Below are 20,301 nucleotides of genomic sequence, written 5' to 3'. Positions count from 1 at the left end.
AATTCTTACTTCTTCACTTCCTGGGTTTTCAAATGCAATCTTAGCTTTAAGATAGAATCTTTCCTGTCTTTACTCTGCTGTTTATGGCTGGGCTAGCTTGCTAAGTGAACTGTCCAGTCCGCAAATTACTTGATTAGGGGATGGAGGAGGAAAAACCGCATACAGGTAAAGGTAAAAAAATAAGCTGGGCCTCTTAGCAGGCTAAGTGAGTCTTACCATGATGTGATTTACTAAACACAATAAAGACAAGGGTATGCCGAGAGACCTTCCTTTATCTGGGGAATACTCAAGCATTCCAGGCCAGTTACTCCTGGCTTTTTGGACTTTTAACTGATCTCACTGAAGAATGCCTATATTCTTAGTTTGCTATTTTTACCCTAGAGAAGGGACAAGCAGAAGGTGCCAAAGAGCCCCGTGCACCTTATTAAGAAGTGCAGACTCTATCTCATATGCAATACAGGGTCAGAGAAGGATTTTGAGCAGCGAAATATGATCACGTTCTTATAGGTAGGTCATCTACAGTAGTGAGGGGAAAGAATTTAAGTGGGAGGCACTGAAGGATTGGGTGTCAAGTAGGAAGCCACTGCACAGCTTAGGTGAGAGACGGTGAGGGCTTGGAAACCCAGTGTGGTGGTGAGAACTGAGAGGAGACACAGACGTGAGAAAGAACAACGTCATTGGAACCGGGCCTGACTCGCTATGTGCAGGATGGAAGGCGCAGCCGTCTCCCGGGTTTCTTCCTGGGATGGCTGGGGAACAGGTACCGATACTGGTAAGAAAGTTGTGGGCAGAGGAAGATAATGGACTAAGTTTGGAAGACTTTAGGTTTGGGATACTTGTGAGTAACCTAGGAAGAATTAATATTGTCAAAATGGTAATCCTACCTAAGGCAATCTACAGATTCAAATGCAAACCCTATCAAAATACCAACAGCATTCTTCAATGAACCAGAATCAATCCTTCTGAACTTCATAGGGAAACACAAAAGACCCCGAATAGCCAAAGCAATCCTGAGAAGGAAGAATAAAGCCAGGGGGATGTCACTTCCAAACTTCAGATCTTAGTAGATCTTCATAAAAAGTCAAGATCTACTACAAAGACACAGTAATCAAGACAATTTGGTACTGGCACAAGAACAGACCCACAGACCAGTGGAACACAATAGAGAGTCCAGATATTAACCCAAACATATACGGTCAATTAATAGACGATAAAGGAGCCATGGGTTTATAATGGGGAAATGACAGCCTCTTCAACAGCTGGTGTTGGCAGAACTGGACAGCTACATGTAAGAGACTGAAACTGGATCATTGTCTAACCCCACACACAAAAGGAAAGTCAAAATGGGTCAAAGACCTGAATGTAAGTCATGAAACCATAAAACTCTTAGAAAAAAACATAGGACAAAATCTCCTGGACAGAAACAGGAGCAACTTCTTCATGAACATATCTCCTCAGGCAAGAGAAACAAAAGCAAAAATGAACAAGTGGGACTATATCAAGCTGAAAAGCTTCTGTACAGCAGAGGACACCATCAACAGAACAAAAAGACATCCAACAGTATGGGACAATATGTTCATAAATGACAGATCCGATAAAGGGTTGACATCCAAAGTATATAAAGAGCTCACGAACCTCAACAGACAAAAAGCAAATAATCCATTTAAAAAATGGGCACAGGATTAGAACAGACACTTCTCCAAAGAAGAAATTCAGACGGCCTACAGGCACATGAAAAGGTGCCCACATTGCTAATCATCAGAGAGATGCAAATTAAAACCACAATGATACATCGCCTCATACCAGGAAGGATGACCACTATCCCAAAGACAAACAACAAATGTTGGCGAGGATGTGGAGAAAGGGGAACTGTCTTACACAGCTGGTGGGAATGTAAATTAGTTCAACCATGTGGAAAGCAGTATGGAGGTTCCTGAAAAATCTCCAAATAGAAATACCATTGACCCCGGAATTCCACTCCTAGGAATTTACCCTAACAATGCAGCAGCCCAGTTTGAAAAAGACATATGCACCCCTGTTTATCGCAGCAGAATTTACAATATCCAAGAAATGGAAGCAACCTAAGTGTCCCTCAGTAGATGAATGGATAAAGAAGATGTGGTACATATACACAGTGGAATATTATTCAGCCAGAAGAAGAAGAAAATCCTACCATTTGCAACAACATAGATGGAGCTAGAGGGTATTATGCTCAGTGAAATAAGCCAGGCAGAGAAAGACAAGTACCAAATGATTTCACTCATCTGTGGAGTATAACACCAATGAAAAAAAAACCTGAAGGAACAAAACAGCAGCAGACTCACAGAACCCAAGAATGGACTAACAGTTACCAAAGGGAAAGGGACTGGGGAGGATGGGTGGGAGGGGAGGGATCAGTGGAAGAAAAGGGGCATTACTATTAGCAGACATAATATAGGGGGGCCACAGGGAGGGCTGTACTGTACAACACAGAGAAGACAAGTAGGGATTCTATAGCATCTTACTACGCTGATGGACACTGACTGTAATTGGGTATGTGGGGGGGACTTGATGATGGGGGGAGTCTAGTAAACATAATGTTGCTCATGTAACTGAAGCTTGATACCAAAAAATAATAATAATAACAACTTCATAAAAAATTGGAAAAAAAGATTATCGTTTAAATTTGAAGGAGGGATTAAACAATTTCTAGATAAGCAAAAGCTGAGAGAATTTAGCTCCCACCAACCATCTCTACAGTGTATTTTCGAGGGACTGCTACAGATGGAAGTGTTCCTAACATTAAATAGCTGTCACTAGAGGTAACAAAAGGGGATAGACAAAGAGTACAGAATATGACACCTAATATATAAAGAATGAGGAGGGAAAATTAAAAAAACAGCCTCCCTTAGATTGTTTGTAATAGCATACTTAACTGAGTTAAGATAGATTCTTAGATAGTAAGGAAGGTACCCTTGAACCTCCCACGGCTGACCCAGGAAGAAACAAAACCTGAACAGACCAGGGACCGGCAAGGAAACTGAATCGGGAATCCCCAACGGCAAGGACGACAGGCACCTCGGGAAAACACTTCTAATTCCGAAGGCGCGGCCTCCGGAGGCCTCTCCCCCCGCCGCCCCGCCGCGGGTCCCGCCTGACCCCTCAGCTCGCCCGCCCCTCGCCCTCGAGGCCGCCGCCGAGGACCTCCACACGCGGCAGGACACCCTCCGGCCTCCCGCCTACGCGGCCCCCGGACCCCCGTCCCGAGCGGCGGCGGCAGGGCGGCGGCGCGGCCCCCGGCCGGGCCCACCACCCGCGTCGGCCGCTCCGGGCCCTCGGGACCCGCGCCGCCCCCTCACCGGCTTCCCGCGCCCGCAGGCGGAGGCACAGGTCCCCGCGCCCCGTCCGGGCCCCGCCGCGCCGCGCGGACACGTACCTTCCGGCCCGCAGAGCCGTCGCTGTCGCCTTCACCCCTGAAGCGGGGCCCGCCCGGGACGCTCGGCCGCAGGTCCGCCGGGAGGAAGGCGCAGCCGAGCACAGCGCGTGTCCACCCTCACGCGGTGTCCGCGGGGCCCGCTGTGCGGACGGGACGGCGGCCCGGAGCATGGACGGAGCCGCGGGAGCTGCCTCTGCCTAGGGCGCTCGCGAGGCCACCGACTCTTGAATGTGGCGGCGGCGGCGCCTGCAGCTACTCGGCAGCCGCCGGGCTCACTGGTTCCGCGCGCTCGCCCAATGGCTGCCTGCTCCGCGGCGCCGCCTTGCTTACTGGCCACGAGTGCCGTCAGTCGGAGGCGGGCCTGCGGGCGACCTGCGCGCTCACTGGCCGCGAGGGCCGTCAGGCGCGGGCTGTCACTTTCTTCGATATACTTTCTAATTTCTCATGAGACGTCCCACGCGTCAGTTTTTTTTAAATTAATTTATTTAGGTGTCCTTAATACGCAATCACATGAGCAACAATGTGGTTACTAGATTCCCCCCATTATCCAGTCCCCCCCACACACCCCATTACAGTCACTGACGATCCGCGTAGTGAGACGCTGTAGAGTCACTACTTGTCGTCTCCGTGTTGTACCGCCCTCCCCGCGCCCCCCCCTGCCTTCTGTGCGCTGATCCTGCTGCCCCTCATTCCCCTTGTCCCTCCCTCCCTCCCCACCTACCCTCCCGAGTCCCTTTCCCTCTGGTAACTGTCAGTCCACTCTTGGGTTCTGTGCGTCTGCGGCTGTTCTGTTCCTTCAGTTTTTGCTTTGTTCTTATGCTCCACACGAGTGAAATCATTCGGTGCTTGTCTTTCTCCGCCTGGCTTATTTCACTGAGCGTAATACCCTCTAGCTCCGTCCATGGTGTTGCAAATGGTAGGATTCATTTTCTTCCTATGGCTGAATAATATTCCATTGTATACATGCACCACATCTTCCCTTATCCATCTATCTACTGAGGGACATTTAGGTTGCTTCCTTTTCTTGGCTATTGTAAATAACTCACCTGTTATTAAGTTATTTAATTTTCAAGGGATTGGGGATTTTCTAAATATCTTTCTATTACGGATCTGTGATTTAATGCACTACGGTCAGAGGTCAGAGAACAAACATATTTTGTATGACTTCAATTCTTTGAAATTTAGTTCAGTTTTGTGACCTATGTGATCAATATGTTATATGCTCCTGAAAATTCTGTTGTTGTGGAGTGGAATGTTCTATTAGTGTTACCTAGATCTAGTTGGTGGATACCATTCAGTTTTTCTGCATCTTTGCTGTTTTTTATCTACTTGTCCTATCAGTTACTGAGAAAAAAAGTGTTGACATATCCAAGTAGATTGATGGACTTGTCTGTGCTTTCCGTTTAGTTATATTAGTTTTTCTTTTCTTTCTGTTAGCATTTTGGGATGCTTTTAGTAGGTGCATTAATATATCTTCTTGGTGAGTTTATACTTTCATCATTATGCATGGAGATGGGTGTGAGCGCGCGGCCCGGTTCCTCTGCCTCTGCGTGTCTTCGGCGCGGGCGCCCCGGCACATGCAGAGCGCACCTGCTGTTGCGGGAGAGCAGCGCGGGACGCGCGGCAGCAGGGTGCCCAGGGCCGCCGGTGGCCTGGGGCGTTCGGCCCGCTCCGTGCCCGGGTGGGGGGGCGGGGCACGAGGCCACGGACACCACCCTTGGACGACGGGCGCGACCAGGGGCCCACGGACGGTGGTCCCCTCCTGTGGGGCCGGGCCTGCCCTACCTCCCTACCGTGGCCAGGAGGGGAAAAGCGCTGCCTCCGGGAGCGCAGCCCGGGCCCGGGGACGGGGGGTCTAAGGCCGGCGCTGGCCGGCGGGTGGGGGCGAGTGGAGGTGATCGGAGCGCAGGGCTTAGGGGCTCCCGCGCTGCGGAGGGAGCCCACGGCCTGCCTGCGGGGTGGGGGACCCGCCGGCCTGCCCGCGGGTTGGCCCTGCCTCTGGGCGGGGATGCCAGGCTGAAGGCGGGTGTGCCCACCGCCACCCCCAGCCCCCGGACGCCTGTGGGGCTGGGGGACGAGGCCCGGCAGCCGCAGGTGGTCACGGTGGGGCGGGGAAGGGGCTGGGCGAGGGGGGGGCACCCGCGGTGAGCGGGTGGGAGGGGGCGGCGGGCGCGGGCTCTCTTGTCCCCCCCGCCCCCTGCATGCCCCAGGAGCTCTTTTCTCCCACTTTCTCCCTAGATAAAAGCCTACCTGGCTTTCTTTCCTACCTTGATCAGTGTTTGCAAAGTTCATTCTCTGACTCTGGGAACAAGAACCCCGGTATCATTTTAGTCTGTTAAAATTCCCCGTTCTGCCCCCTCATTGTTTCTGTGTCTCATCAAGTATTTTATCAGACGTTTTCTGTTTTATATTCGTGTGAATTACTTCCCTTTCCCTTTGAGGTCGCAGACCCTCACCCCTTCTCCTTGGTTCAAGATGACACACAGACCTCATTCTCCCTGCCTAACTCCAGGGAGGGGAGATCCCAGGGCAAAACACCTTTGAAAGCGAAATCAGGCAAAGGGAGAAATGATGTTCAAAGGCCGTTTATTGCCTACAAGGAGTCGCCCTGCGTCTCTCTCTCTCTCTCTCTCTCTCTCTCTCTCTCTCTCTCTCTCTGTCTCTCCTGTTGCAGTAGAGGAGAGCCAATACTCCCACCAAGCTCTCTGGTCCAGGGAAGCCCTCGCTCGCCCACGTGATTACCCACTGATGGAGACGGACTACTTCTCTCCAGCCCTTGGAAACCGCTGTGGATAGGGACATGCACTAAAGCCAGGCCAAGAGATTCTGCAAATATTGCAATTTTACCCGCACCCTGTCTGTGGAACAGATGTGTATGGCTTCCCTGTATGTACTTAATTAAATTTTGTTACTTTTTCTCCTGTTAATCTGTCTCATGTCAACCTGTTTCTTGCTCCAGCTAAGGGAACCTCAGGGATAGAAGAAATTCTTCCTGCCACCACCGGTCAAGTAGCTATGTTTACGAAGGGCTGACCCAGGACCTCCATCTTTTTCTTGAAAGGAGCAGGATCGTGTGGAGAAAATGGAAATTATAGCCAGGATTCTTGCCTGGGTGACACACACTGTAGACCTGAAGGGCCTGTTAGCACGTCTATGGGATGTTTACAGAGAGGCTGGTCAGTCTTGGGAGTGTTAGGCAGAAAAATAGATATGAGCGGGATGAGAGACAATTAAGGCCAGTAAAGTTCACTAAAAAAGGGACTCAAAAAGCATTCTGTCCCAGGGGACTGAGGAGGAGCAGAAAAGAAAAACAAAACGCTAGTGAATTGGTGCAGGAATGTCTGCTTTGGACCCTTGCAAGCTGCTACTTCATGTGTCTGCACCCCAGCCTCTCTCCTACCATTTCCCCTTGAAAAGCCCTGGCCGCTTGTGTGTCAGGAGGATGGTGGTTCTCTAAGGCAGGAGCCTGCCACTCCCTCATTTGCTAGCAAGTCAATAAACTATTCTTTCCTTTCCTCAAAACCTTGTCACTGTGTTTTGTGATTTGACCTCAGGGACGAGGAGCGGGTCTCGGTATCAGGAGCAGCACCCCCCGTACCCCGACCAAGTGCCCGCAGGGCCGCTCCTTCAGTGTCAAGAGCCCACAGGGCCGAGCTGCCAGGGACGCAGAGCTCCCGGCTTCCTCCTTGCTAGCCACAGGGGACTGTGCCGGCCAGGAGTGCCTGCTGTGTGGCGGGTCAAGCACAAGCCTCTAGAACTCCCTCCAAAGTACATGTTGAAAGCAGTACTGCCTTCCAGGAGAGGTTACAGACTGGAGTTAACACCAAGGACTTGGAAGGTGTCGGGGTGGTGATTTCCACAGACCCTTATTGAAGTCACTCACTTGGCCTACTCAGAAAACGGACGAATCTTGGAGATGACAGTGCATGATTATCACTGTAATCGGAGTGTCTCAAATTGCAGCTACTGTTCTCCTCCTATGAGTAAAGACCAGCAGGGCAGTTAGCTTTCAGCCGGCAAGGAGAGAAAACTGTCTCAGAGGCATATCAGACCTCCAGACTTAGGTTGTCATTTAGTCAGAAGGAACCTTCATCTCCTTTTCCTTCCAGAAGATGTCACACTGTCCCATCCCAGTGATGGTACTAGGCTGATTGGACCCAGTAATCGGGAAGTACAGCTCATCTAGGCATATTGATAGCACAGTCACGTGTCAGAAGGTGGGAAATAAATCCAACAAAAATTCAGGGACCTTTCATCTTAGAGAAGTTTCTAGAAGTCTATCGTGTGGGCATGCCAAGCTCTCCTAAGGTGATGAATAAGGTGCTGTATCTGAGCCCTCCTCCCCTCCACACACACACAAAGGGCACAGCAGCCTGGTAGACCACCTCGGATTTCAGAGGCAGCATAGACCTCATTTCCAGTGTGCTACTCTGAGCCATTTACTGATTGGTGTGAAAAGCACCTAGTTTGAGAGCAGCCTGGACCTTTGGAAGGTGGAAGGCAGGAGATGGCAACACCTGGATCTCCTCTCACTGCCACCCCTTCAAGGTGCAAACCTGAAAACGACCTAGCATGAGACTGACTTGCCCAGGATCACAAGGCCCAGACCCCGGCCTGACCTGCGTGGTGGTCCACGCTCCGTGCCAAGCCTGGCTGGCATTCTTCCGTCACTGAGTCTGTGCGACAGACACACGTGACACCAGCCCCCAGGAGCTGGAGGTGTCATCCATGTATCCCTGGGGATGTCCCTAGGGAGGAATGTCTGGCATGACCCTCCCTGTGCAGGTTGGGACATTGGGGAGCTCCTGGGAGGTGCTGTGGCTTCAGCAGGACAGGGAACTGGTGACAAAAAGCAGCCTGAGCTCAGCTCTTGTCTCGTCAGAGCTGGGACCCTGGTGTCATTGCCAAAGAGCGAGGGGAGGGCTCTGGTGGAGATCTGTGTACTCATGCATGGCAAGGGCCAGGCGGGTGGGCAGTCAGCAGCCCAGACGGGCATGTGGTCTGAATTCAGGGAGCAGCCCAGGAAATGGACCCTTGAAGAAGTGATGTCACTGAAGACACGCCCAGTAGAACCTGAATTGTGACCCGGACGGAACCCAGATTCTGGCGGCCGCAGACCCCAGTCCTGCTCACTTGACCGGAGGCGCTCGACAGAGCAACATGCGGTCTTGCTGTGCGGAGCCTTCTGAAGGCTTGGGAGTCACGGAAGCCGAGACGGAGAGTCCTCCTGCTCGCTCTGGGCGTTGGCTGAGAGAACACTTCCAACGCCTCTGTCTGTGTCTCCCGAGGAGCCCCGAGGTAACACAGGGCAGCCCAGAGCGGGCCCCTCCAGGGCCAGGCCACTGTGGGAGCCATCCCGGGCTGACCTTTTCCCCCGGCTCCTTGTGTGTGTGCAGTGGGCGTGGGGCTTGGGGGGACTGAAGGCTGGGGAGGAGGGAGCGGTGAGTGTCACAGCTCTGGTCTCATCATTCAGGACATGGAGGTGAGTGTTGGGACCAGGTACTTCCACCCACATGTTAATCCTGAGCCCAGGGGGTGTCCTCTCCTTCCCTCAGGGACTGGATGTCTAGGCAGATGGCCCTGTGTGCCTGATCTCAGGGACAAGGGTTGGGTTCCACATGGCCCCCTGCGGGGAGGTCCACGCAGCCCCCGGTGCCTCCTACCCCGCTACCAGGCTACGGCTTTGAAGAGCTCCACCCTGGGGAGCGAGGAGGAGCCGATGGATGGATTTACCTACTCCATCTCCCTGGACCTGGGGCACGCTGCCTACACCCCAGGACCCCATTCCAAGCCTGGTAACCTGCCAGGACCCTCCCAGGGCTGCCCCATGAGATTGGTCAAGAGACCCACTCCAGATGGCCTGGAACCTCGCTCCCGGGGGCACCCCGTGCCTCTCCTTGCTTGCATCCCAGAGGGCTGGGGGCTCTCGGGTGAGCGCAAACCTCCCTTGTCCTGGTGGTTCCTGGGTTTCCCACTGACTATCTCCCTGCTGCCCCCCTCAGCGTGAACCTGAGCCATCTGCCCATGGGACTGAGGTCCCCAAGCGCAGGGTTCCTCGGACAGGCGTGAGGAGGGAGGGGAGAAAGCGCACGGGACGCGTGGAACCAGCTCCAGACACCAGCCGGAGCGCTCCCGAGGCCACCCTCCCTCCCGAGGACGCTGACCAGCCCACACGTGTGAAAGAGAAGCAGGGGCTGTTCACGGCAAGGTCATCTTCAGGGGCAACCCTCAGCCGGAATGCTTCTTGGCCCCTACTCTCTGCAAAGGATGCTGACCAGCCAGCCACGGGCCAGCGGCTCCCCCGGTGAGCATCCAGCCCCTCCTCGGCCCAGACGGGCCTCTGCCCACAGCCCGCGGTGTCTTGAGCTTCCCCACGTGTCTGAGCCTCAGCGTGCTCCTCTGACGGGCAGGGTGGCTGGCGATCAGCCCGTTAGGGTGCCCGTGGGGAACACGGGAGGAGCTTAGAGGGGCTCCCCTGGTGCCTGGCAGTGCAGAAAGGACTGCCGGCCAAGCTGGGCCACTTTGGGGCTTACTTCTCTGTACCCGATGAAAAGCCTTAGGCCTCACCCATCAGTGGCCTGGAGCCTGGCTCATTTGGAAAAGCACATGGGAAGCAGCCTTTTGGAATGGAGGCTCACGATTCCCTGTGGCTGTGCCCGGTCCTTGTCCTCATCATGGCCACACGAGGGACCTCTGGGGACAGCAGAGGGGTACCTGGGAAGGTTCGGGTAGGACTACCTTCAGTCACAATAAGTATGCGGCACCCACTTTGTGCAGACCCTTTGGGGTCACTTAGCATAACTGAGTGAAGGAAGCAGACACAGTACTGGGACCCCGTCCCGTGTGGAGTCGGGCAGTCACTTCAGGCGTCATCCGCAGGTCACAGCCGGGAAGCATCACGGGCGATACCCTCACCGCCTCCTCATGTAATGGGGGGCATGACGAGGGGCCAGAGGAGGATCTGAGAAAGTGAGCGTTCACTGGGCCAGGAGGGGGCACTGCCTGTGTGCACAAAGTGGGTGGAGGAGGCGTGTAGGCCTTGGGGCAGGGGGCGCACAGCAGAGCCCAGCAGGTCACTCATCTTCGGGATCCCACGGGCGGGCTGACGACTGGGGACTTCCTATTCGGGAGGATGGGAGAGGATGGGGTCCCAGGACAGACGCGCAGGGTCAGGAAGGGGGAGGGGCAGGTGCCTGGACAGGCAGGGGAGTGCACAGCGGCCAGGCCCACACAAGGGTGGACTCGGAGGGCAGTGTGGCTGGAAAGACCAGGCTTCTCACTCTGCCACCCGCCGGCCTTCCCCCAGCCCCAGGATGGGACGGGATAGGTGCCTTGCCTGGGAGCTCGAGCATGTGCCCTGTACCATCGATGCCAGCCAGCTTTCATCCACCCTGGTGGACCAAGTCCTCCACCACTTGGTCCAGGAGGAGCACCTGGGGCCCACGGTGGCAGAGCTGGAAGGTGAGGGTCTGCGGCCAGAGGACCATGTAGGGTGGGCTTCCCGGACTGGGGTTCCCTTCAAGACAGTGAGGGAGGGCTCTTCTGTCATTGTAAGGCACGGGGAATCAGGCCCGGGGTGACCATTTCTCTGTGTCCTGCTCCAGACCCACGGCAGAAGCAGCTGGCTCCAGAGACACGGGGAGGGCCGGCTTCGTGCCTAGAGCCCATCCAGGAGCTCCCTGAGACCCCTGTGCTGGAGCGACGGGAGGTGTCACCTGCCTCAGCCCCTGCAGAGCCAGAGGATGTCCCAGCAGTGGCCTCAGCCCAGGGGCCAGGCCCTGAGCTGGAGCCCCATGAGCCCGCGGGCCTGGGGCCCAGGGCACTTGGTGGAATGGCACCAGGCGTGGCAGAGCCAGGTCCAGGTCCAGAGCCCACCAGCCCCTGTGCTGCGAGCCCCTGGGACATCCCAGGAGTGGTCTCAGGCCGCGAGCTGGAGCCCCGTGAGTCCTCAGGTGCGGGGCCCATGGCACCTGCAGGAATGGCACAGTGCCTGGCAGAGCCAGAGGTGGTCCCGGAGCCCACCAGCCCCTGTGCCATGAGCACCCCGGATTTGCCGAGGAAGAGGAAGCGGGGCATCCTGGTGTTTGCCCCACGCCTGGTGGCCGAGCAGCTGACCCTGATGTGTGCGGTGAGCGGAGCGGGCTCCGGGGTCAGGGGTGGGCCTTCCCTGTGTCACGGGCTGCCCCAGACCTGCCGTCCCGACGTGGACTCCTGTGATCTGGGCACACGTCCCAGCTTCCCCACGGATTCACCATGTGCCCTGAGAGACTCTCCTCACCCCCAAGCCCTCCCTAACCACACGGGGACAGTAGGGCCGGCCCTTAGGGATCCCTGCCTGGGAACAGGGGCACCAGGGGCACAGCTGGATGACACCTCTTGTCATCCCCAGGAGCTGTACAGTAGGGTTGAATGTGGTGAATGCAAGGTCTACGTAGAGAGACAACCACTGAGGGAAGCCATTGCGCTCCTGGCCCCCAACATCCTTAACGTCATCAAGCACTTTGGTACCACGTTTCATTTGGTCATCTCCTCCTGCCTCGGGGGCCCGAGCACGACCACCCAGGACAGGGCCCGAGTGGTGGAGTTCTGGATCCAGGTGGCCAAGGTCTGTCATGGGACGGCCCCCGGGGTCCCCTCCTTCGCCAGCTCTCAGGATGGGTGCCTGCGGTCTGCCCTGCATGGTCCCTGGGCCCTCCTGCCAGGGGCGTGCGGACCTGGACTCGCAGACCCCGGGGGTGGGACAGCCATCCCTGGCCCCTTGCTTGGGTTGAGCCACAGTCCTCCACCCAGGAGGGCTGCTCAGCAGGTACCAGGTGTGCTGGGCTCCCTGGGTGTCTGTCTCCTTAAGGACAGGAGTTCATGGGGGGCCAGAGCAGAGAAGCCGGCCACACTCTCAGCTCTGTCTTCCCTCCCAGGAGTGTCTGGCTCTCAGAAATTTTGAGTCCTTCCGTGCCATCATCTTCGCCCTGCAGCGCCCTCCTGTACGTCGCCTGGAGAGCACCTGGGGACAAGTTTCCTGGTGGGTAGTCCTGTCCCTGGGACCAGGGCACCTGAGTGGACAGGGACACCCCTACATCTTGCAGTGTCCCTCAGTGGGCTGGGACATCCTGGGAGGCGGCAGAGCCTAGGGGCGGGGATGGCGGGCTCTTGGGGGCCCGCTGTGGATTAGGCCACAGGTACCCCTGCAGGAATCAGTTTCCTGCAATGTCAGGTGTGGGGTGAAGCCCATTGGAGATCTGGAGCTTGTGCTCTGCAGCAGGAGGTCTCTGCCCCAAGGACAGCGACCTGGCCCAAAGCACATTCGCCCCCGGGAGAACTGGGAATGGAGGCCCTGGGTGGAAACATGCAGCCCCCTCCAAAGGCCACGGATTCCCCAGGGCTCAGGGCCATGGTGGAAAGCCTCCTGCGGGCTAGTGGGCCTTGTAGGATCCCCAGGAAAAGGGGTCGGCCCCGAGACTCTCTGCCTGCTGGCCATGTATCTACCTCCTCCTCTCCCCTCCCCGTAGGAAGAGCTCCTGGATCTACAGAAAACTTAAAAAGAGGAACAAGGGGCTCAAAGGGAAGCAGCTCCTCAAGGTAAATGGGGGCTGGAGGTCTGGAACGGAGGGGTTCTTTGGGCAAGTCCTCTGCCACGCTGTGGCACAGCTTTGGGGAAGACTCAAGGAGTGTAGGGTGAGCGGGGGAAGGTGATGTGGAAAGTAGGGTCCCCCAGGCCCATGAGGGCCTCGTCTGTCTCCCTCCCTGGCTCCACTTGGCTGCGGGCCTGGCATCCAGTGAGGACCCAGGGGACAGACCCCTGGTCAGGGTTGGGGATGGCATGGCGTCAGCAGCAGGGTTGGGGCCTGTGGCTGAGCAAGGTCGGCTTCTCCCCTGGGTCCCCTGAGCCTGTCACGGCCCCTCTGTGGCCTCGGGCTCCCCATGTGCACATGGAGGGTTCCCGTCAGCCTGGCGGGGGGGCCTCCCAGGTGAGCAGGGTCCAGGGAGCACAAGACGCGCTTCAGCTTTGTGCACCCCCCTGGTCATGTGAGGGGAGCCGTGCTGATAGCCGGGTGACAGTGAGTGCTCAGGGCACCCTGGGAGGCAGAGGGACCTCCCCTGACCCTCTCAGGGCGGTGGCCATGGCCCGAGGACCCGAATGAGTATGAGTGTGTGCTGGAGCTGGGGTCGCTCTGGGCTGAGAGCCTGCTGGAGGTGGGGATAGCGTAGGTGCCAGGGGGCTCGGGCAAGGCATCCATCCACCACGGTCTGGCTGTGGGAGGCACGTGGGAGGGGAGCAGGAGCACCTGAGTGTCGTGCACCTTGCAGGAGGCGAGGGCCATGGTGAGGCAATGGCCACAGTCCCCCAGGGCATCCCAGGATACGAAGCAGCAGGTGAGAGTGGGGTGGCCAGGGTCATGGCGGTGGGGTGACCCTGCACCTGCTCCTGGTCCCACCAGCTCTGAACTGCCAGCTCCGGTGTGACCAGAAGGAGGGCGAGAGCAGCTGGGTACAGGGGGAAGTTGGAGGACAGGTGCCAGGCCCACAGGGCCTGGGATTGGCCAAAAGCCAGCCCTGGGAGGGCCCGGGAGGGGAGAGCAGGGCGAAGGGAAGGGGGGAGGCCGCACAGGGTGATCCAAGGGAGCTGGGGGCTGCGGGTGTGGGGTTCAGGGGAGGCTCTGTGGGCACCCCTGAGGCAGGTGGGGACTCATCACCTCCCCACCCCGGTGGCACAGGGCATGATCCCGCCGCTCGGACTGATCCTGTACGACGCCTTAGAGAAACAACAGGAACATCATGTGGACGTGAGTGACCCGGCAGGGCTCAGGGGGGCAGGATGGTGAGCTTTAGGGAGGAGAGAGCCCTCAATGAGCCCGGACCTCTCAGCACCAGCCACCCCCCTCCTGAGTCCCCCCCCCTCCACCCCAGGACCTGGGCTTCTTCGACAGGAATACCAGAAGGACCCACCTAAAGCCCGGTCCTGGCCCCAGGGCAGGCGGGGCTGAGGGCTCCAGGGGGCAGCATGTGGGCAGGACTGGTCTCCCCATCAGGTCCTGCCCTGGGGGAGGGATGCTGCTCCTTCAGGGCAGGAAGCACATCGGGGGGCTGGTAGTGCCTTCCCGCCTGAGGCCTCAGCTCCCCAGTGCAGTTCCCGCTTCTCGGTAGCCCCGAGCCCGGGCCAGACCCAGGTGCTGTTTCTGGGCAGGCCTGCCCCTTGGAGGGCCCTGGCGGTCCTACACCTTGAGAAAGGGTGGGGACGTTCCGGCCTCATTCTGGGCTCAGGGGGCTGTTTCCGATGTACTTTGGCCGCCTTGCTGTCTTCCAGGGTGATGGTATAAAATAGAGAGAGTTGAGTGCCCAGCCATGAAAGGTGAGGGACGTAGTCAAGACCCCCTGGGCAGGACCTTGTCCGGGCCATGCCCTGGGTCTAACGTGTGTTGAGAGAGTTAAGACACGCAGAGCTCAGGACACTAAAGGCTTTGTTAGGTGGGGTATGGGGTGGCATCAAGGCCGCATTCCTGGAGGAGGAGCTGGACACCCAACAGTGGGAACAGGCAGGGCTGGATGGCATTGGAAGGAAGGTGGGTTTCCGTGAGCAAAGATCCGGGACCACCCCAGTGCCCCACTCCTCACCCCCTCCTCGTCTGCATCCTGTCCTTCCTCTGCCCCAGATCACTGACTTCCTAGAGGAGATCCTCACATACAAGTTCCTGGCCAGGCAGTATGACCTGGAGCCCAAGGAGCACTTCCTGTCCTTTTTCCGGACAGTGAAGCTCCTGCGTGAGGACCAGAGGTGAGGCTGCCAGGAGTGGGGTGTGGGCTGTAGCTGCCGGCAGGCTCTGGGGGAAGGGTCCCCTGCCATGTGGCTCCAGGGGCTCACAGGTGTCCCTCTGTCCTGCAGCTACGGCCTGTCCTACCATCTGGAGCCCCCAGGCCAGAGGGCAGGCAGAAAGGGACTGTTACAGTTCTTCAGGTCCCGCAAGATTTAAACTTACGGGCCAGGGCCAGGTGAGTTTCTGGGCTGGGGCAATTGGCAGGGGGTGGGCTGTTCCCCAGCCTTAGGGAAGCTTTGGGCCCTGCTGGGTGTGGGGGCGTCCTAAAGACCGGTGCGGCTGCAATCCCGCTCCACTCACCGATCGGTTGTGCCAGACTGAAGGGTGGTTCCCTGCCCCCTCTGGGACCCAGTTTCCTCCTCCGTGAGTAGGTGACACTCAGGAGCCTTCCCGTAACAGGGACTCCCTGGGTGCTGGTGATTGACAGGACCCTCCGCACAGGGCCCGGAGCCCAGAGGGCAGTGGGGACGGGGTGGAAGCAGGATAATGGGGGGAACCCGGGATAACCTGCCTCTTCTGCTCACCCGCGTGGCCCTGTAGCTGCTGTCATCGGGCCCTCGGCCCTGCTGGTGTCCTGGCTGCATGTGGAGGAGAGCTTCTTCCCCTTCAGGCAGGCGGCACCTGGCGCCCCAGGACCCCAGTCTGCCTGCTGCTCCTCCTCCTCCCGCTGCTCATCCGGAGCCTCTGCTGGGGCAGCTGCCCTGGCACCTCCTCCTTTGGCCGACTGGGGCAGCTCCCCAGGCTGCCGCTGCATCCTCAAGGACCCATATGTAGCTGCGGCGCACCTGGCCACCTTTGTGCTGTGTCGTCCCCTCTGCTTGTGGCCCGTTGGACAGAGGCGAGCTGCCCCACCGTGTGGAGGATGTTCCCCTTCGTGCAGGTGGCGTCCCGCCGTGACACCAACTCCTGCCTGGGTGCCGTCATCCACCGAGTCGTAGCCACAGGGTTCCACGAATAGGTGGGCGCTGTCCTCACCAGGCCCGGCCTTTCCCGGGATGGACATAGACACGGTGCAGTGCTGCGTGGGACCACGGCCTCCTGATGCCCAGCGGAGGCATCCGAGGATGCAGGGGTGCCCGACTGTTGCAGCGTCCCGGGGCTTGCTTACAGGGGAGCCCCCTGTACAACTTCCTCCCCTCATCCCTGAGAAATAGCCTCCCCAGGCGCAGTGTGGTCTGGGTGTTGTCTCTGAGGTTTATGGTTCCTGGGGGTTGGGGTCATACTTGTGCAGAATGTAATAAATGCTGAACGGATTGCCACCACACTGCTCTTTCTTCTCAAAGCTCTGCCCCTCCTGCGGACTTCGTGTGCCCCAGCCCACCCCACCCCAGCCCTCAAACTCTCTGATGCAGGGGGGCCCTGACCTCCGCCAGGTTGTCCTCCATCCTCTGTCCTCCCCCCGTAAGGTGCTGAGGAAGAGCGGGGTGCTCTAAGCCCGAGGGTGGCACACCTCGGCAACACTGGGGAGGGCTGTTCAAACAGAAACTGAACCTTGTTTCCTGTCACCTATAGATTATGATCAGACACCGAAACTTGTTGATTAGAAGCCCCAGGGTGTCTTTTCAAGTCTTGAACACCACGGCAGATGTACCCAAGTAGATCCCAGGGCTGCAGGGCGCCAGTGTAGCACTGTCCCATCTAATCAGGCACAGCTGCTCCACACATTCCAGAAAATTCGTTTGCGAAAAACTTTGAACTTGGTCTCTCAAAGCACCTCCAAGAGGTGCATGCCTTCCACTGGGGGGGCTTTGTCTGAGCCCACTTTCTCCACGCTTCACACCTCAGAGCACCCCCCAAAGCTCCCGGGTTCCCAGTCCTCCCCCATGGTGCCCCTCAGCCGCCCATCCCCAGGCCAGGCTGGTGTGAGGCCCCTGGTGTCCCGCTCCTGGGTCCTGGCTGAGAGGCCTCACGTCTGCGACAAAAGGCTTGGGAGGCTGAGCGGAGGCACTTGGCTCTGATTCTCCCCACACGCTCCCCCAGGACTCTCAGGATGTGTTCACCCTCCCAGGAGGGGAGGCCTGGCCTGGAGGGGAGCTCCAGGATCAGCACAAACACCCCCTTGGGGGGCTCCAGGATGGAGAGTCTCCAGGCCTTATGCTGCAGGTGGAGCCCCAGATTGGGACTGGGGAAGCAGACGTGGGCCCTCCTGACAGCCTCAGGTGACCAGGTGACAGGAGGTAAAATCGGGACACCCAGGCCACCCTGCCCTCCTTCCCCTGGCCCTGCCCACAGCACCCTCAGAGCCATCTGCCTACACGGTGGTCCCAAGGGACGACCTCAGGCTCCCGGGCCACATAGGGAGGTAGGTTTGGGCAGGAGGAGGGCACACGGGCCCCTGGCAGGGCTGTGGCACAAGTCAGACCTGTCATCCGCATGGCCCACCAGCCTCAACCTGACACAGAAGAGCTTCTGGGCCCCGAAATAAAGCAGCAGCCCTGGGCCTGCTGGGTGGTCACTGGGTCAGCGGTCCGTCCTCTCCCAGTGTGTGCAGGGGCTCCAAGCACAACACAGCCTGGGCTGCTGGTGCTGGGCCACCAGGCTCACACGGTTGTGGGCTGCAGCGCACCTTCCCCACCCGGCGTGTGCTAGGGAGGTGGCAGGGCCCTCTGGCCTCTGGTGCGCTACTCTGCACCCAGGCACAGGCTCTGGGGGCTCCCCGTCTTCGGGCTCTTCAGAGAAGCTGATGATGGAGTTCTTGTTCACAGGCTCAGAGAATGAACTTTGCAAACACTCAAGGTAGGAGAGCATGTGCGAGGCTTTTATTTAGAGAGAAAGCAGAGGACAGAGCTCCTGGCTTGCCCCTGCCCGGAGGGGACAAGATAGCCCCGGGGTGATGCGCTGTCTAGGGGATTTATAGGCAGGTGAGAGACAAAGAGCCAGGGATGCAGACCTGCTAAAGGGTCCCCGAATGCTTATCTTTGAAGAGACACTAAATTTCTTATCAGTCTTCCAGATTATTTTGCTTACTTGCCAGTATTACTTGCCTACATTGCGTATCATTTGAATAGGGCTAGAGGAAGAAAAGCAGCATCTGGGTAAAGTTAAAGAAAATAAGCTGGGCCTTTTATCAGGCTACGGTACATTTTACAATAACCTCCTTTAATTGACACAATGAAGACATGGGCTATGCTGCGGTCTTTTCTTACGTGGGGGATATTCAAACATTTCAGGCCAAGTTACTCCTGGATTTTTGGTTTTAATTAATCCCACACAAGAATGCTTATATTACTTTAGAGAATGAATGTGACTGACTTTGCTTACTTGTCTAATATGGAGTTTCAGTAGGGGTTTTATTCCGGAGGCCCTCACCCTGCTCTGTCTGCACCCACGGTCCCTGCCTCACCAGCACCGAGGCTCCGCGGCTTCCCTCCCCAGCTGCCATTCCCTCCTAGTTCCTCCTCCAGGCTTCCCTTCCACACTCCCCAAGCTCTCTGATCCCATGCTCGCACCCCTCTCCCCCCGCCCTCCCAGCCTTCTCCTTCCCCCACCCCTCCCCTGGGCTGGGACTCCTGTTAGGAGGGCGTTGTGCATTTTTCTCGGTTCTTGTCCCCGCCGCTGCAGCAAAGAACTGAAACGCAGAGACACAGCAGTGAAGTAGAGTAAAAGTTTTATTTACGGAGAGAAAGTGCACACTCAGAGAGAGGGGAGTGTGGGCTACCTCAGAGAGAGGCGCATTGAAAGGGTGGGGGTTGCCCCTTGGAAGGATTTTTTCAGGAATGTGACAAAGGGCTAGGGGTGTGGACCTGTTAAGTGGTCTCAAGATGAGACGTGAAGTTTCTTATCAGTCCTCTGGGTAATTCTGCAAAATTAGCTTAACACAAGAAATGCACTGCTAGGATTCCCTCCAGGAGAGCAGCTTCCTGGTTGAGGAGCATATCAGTTAAGACTGCCCTCCCTGCCTCCAAGGTCGGCTGAGTTACTGTATGTTCGCTAAAGACTGTGCTAAGTGTGGATAAAATGAAAGTTCCTGTGGCCAGGATTCTCACCTGGGCCTAGTCAGCTAGCTCACCACTCATGTGGGCAATAGGTTGCTACTGACTCTATATAAAAGAGCTCCCACCCAGTGCTCTGGGTGACACGGTGACACAGCTGCGAGGCTGCAGGAGAGCAGAGCAGAGGCTGGAGCGGTGGCAGCGCTGAGGTCAGAGGCCCAGAGGATGGCTGTGTGGGATGGCTGTGTAGGCAGGGAGGCCCAGAGGCAGAGACCCGCTTGCTGCATGCAGATTCGCTCTGATTGGGTGGGATGTTAGGGACTGACCTGCCACAGTGGAAATAAAGTTGGGTATAACCCTTTCACCCCAAGAACATTTTACTGTCATTTCTTTGGTCACATTGAATCCATAGCAAACTTACCCAGTGTTGAAACCCATTGGCAGGACATTAAAATTCTTACTTCTTCACTTCCTGGGTTTTCAAATGCAATCTTAGCTTTAAGATAGAATCTTTCCTGTCTTTACTCTGCTGTTTATGGCTGGGCTAGCTTGCTAAGTGAACTGTCCAGTCCGCAAATTACTTGATTAGGGGATGGAGGAGGAAAAACCGCATACAGGTAAAGGTAAAAAAATAAGCTGGGCCTCTTAGCAGGCTAAGTGAGTCTTACCATGATGTGATTTACTAAACACAATAAAGACAAGGGTATGCCGAGAGACCTTCCTTTATCTGGGGAATACTCAAGCATTCCAGGCCAGTTACTCCTGGCTTTTTGGACTTTTAACTGATCTCACTGAAGAATGCCTATATTCTTAGTTTGCTATTTTTACCCTAGAGAAGGGACAAGCAGAAGGTGCCAAAGAGCCCCGTGCACCTTATTAAGAAGTGCAGACTCTATCTCATATGCAATACAGGGTCAGAGAAGGATTTTGAGCAGCGAAATATGATCACGTTCTTATAGGTAGGTCATCTACAGTAGTGAGGGGAAAGAATTTAAGTGGGAGGCACTGAAGGATTGGGTGTCAAGTAGGAAGCCACTGCACAGCTTAGGTGAGAGACGGTGAGGGCTTGGAAACCCAGTGTGGTGGTGAGAACTGAGAGGAGACACAGACGTGAGAAAGAACAACGTCATTGGAACCGGGCCTG

At 56.8% G+C, this 20,301-nt stretch overlaps 1 protein-coding gene across 1 annotated transcript; it reads left to right on the top strand.

Moving 5' to 3' along the window:
- The first annotated feature begins 11,124 nt into the window (after positions 1 to 11,124).
- On the top strand, positions 11,125 to 15,702 carry LOC140845882 (ral guanine nucleotide dissociation stimulator-like). Its single transcript, XM_073221043.1, has 8 exons — positions 11,125 to 11,543; positions 11,805 to 12,020; positions 12,331 to 12,434; positions 12,922 to 12,991; positions 13,721 to 13,786; positions 14,128 to 14,196; positions 15,064 to 15,185; positions 15,294 to 15,702. Exons 1-8 carry the CDS (start codon positions 11,247 to 11,249, stop codon positions 15,379 to 15,381), a joined length of 1,032 nt encoding a protein of 343 aa, XP_073077144.1. The 5' UTR covers positions 11,125 to 11,246; the 3' UTR covers positions 15,382 to 15,702.
- Positions 15,703 to 20,301: the final 4,599 nt, after the last annotated feature.

Source organism: Manis javanica, chromosome 13 (assembly GCF_040802235.1).
Source record: "Manis javanica isolate MJ-LG chromosome 13, MJ_LKY, whole genome shotgun sequence".
NCBI lineage: Eukaryota > Metazoa > Chordata > Mammalia > Pholidota > Manidae > Manis > Manis javanica.
This window is presented reverse-complemented; position numbering and strand designations above follow the sequence as displayed.

Excerpts from the sequence above, each read along its gene's own strand:
- LOC140845882 (XM_073221043.1), top strand. The coding sequence starts at position 11,247 with ATGGCACCAGGCGTGGCAGAGCCAGGTCCAGGTCCAGAGCCCACCAGC. Across the intron at positions 11,544-11,804 it reads AGCTGACCCTGATGTGTGCG|GAGCTGTACAGTAGGGTTGA; the intron begins GTGAGCGGAGCG and ends TGTCATCCCCAG. Across the intron at positions 12,992-13,720 it reads AAGGGAAGCAGCTCCTCAAG|GAGGCGAGGGCCATGGTGAG; the intron begins GTAAATGGGGGC and ends TGCACCTTGCAG.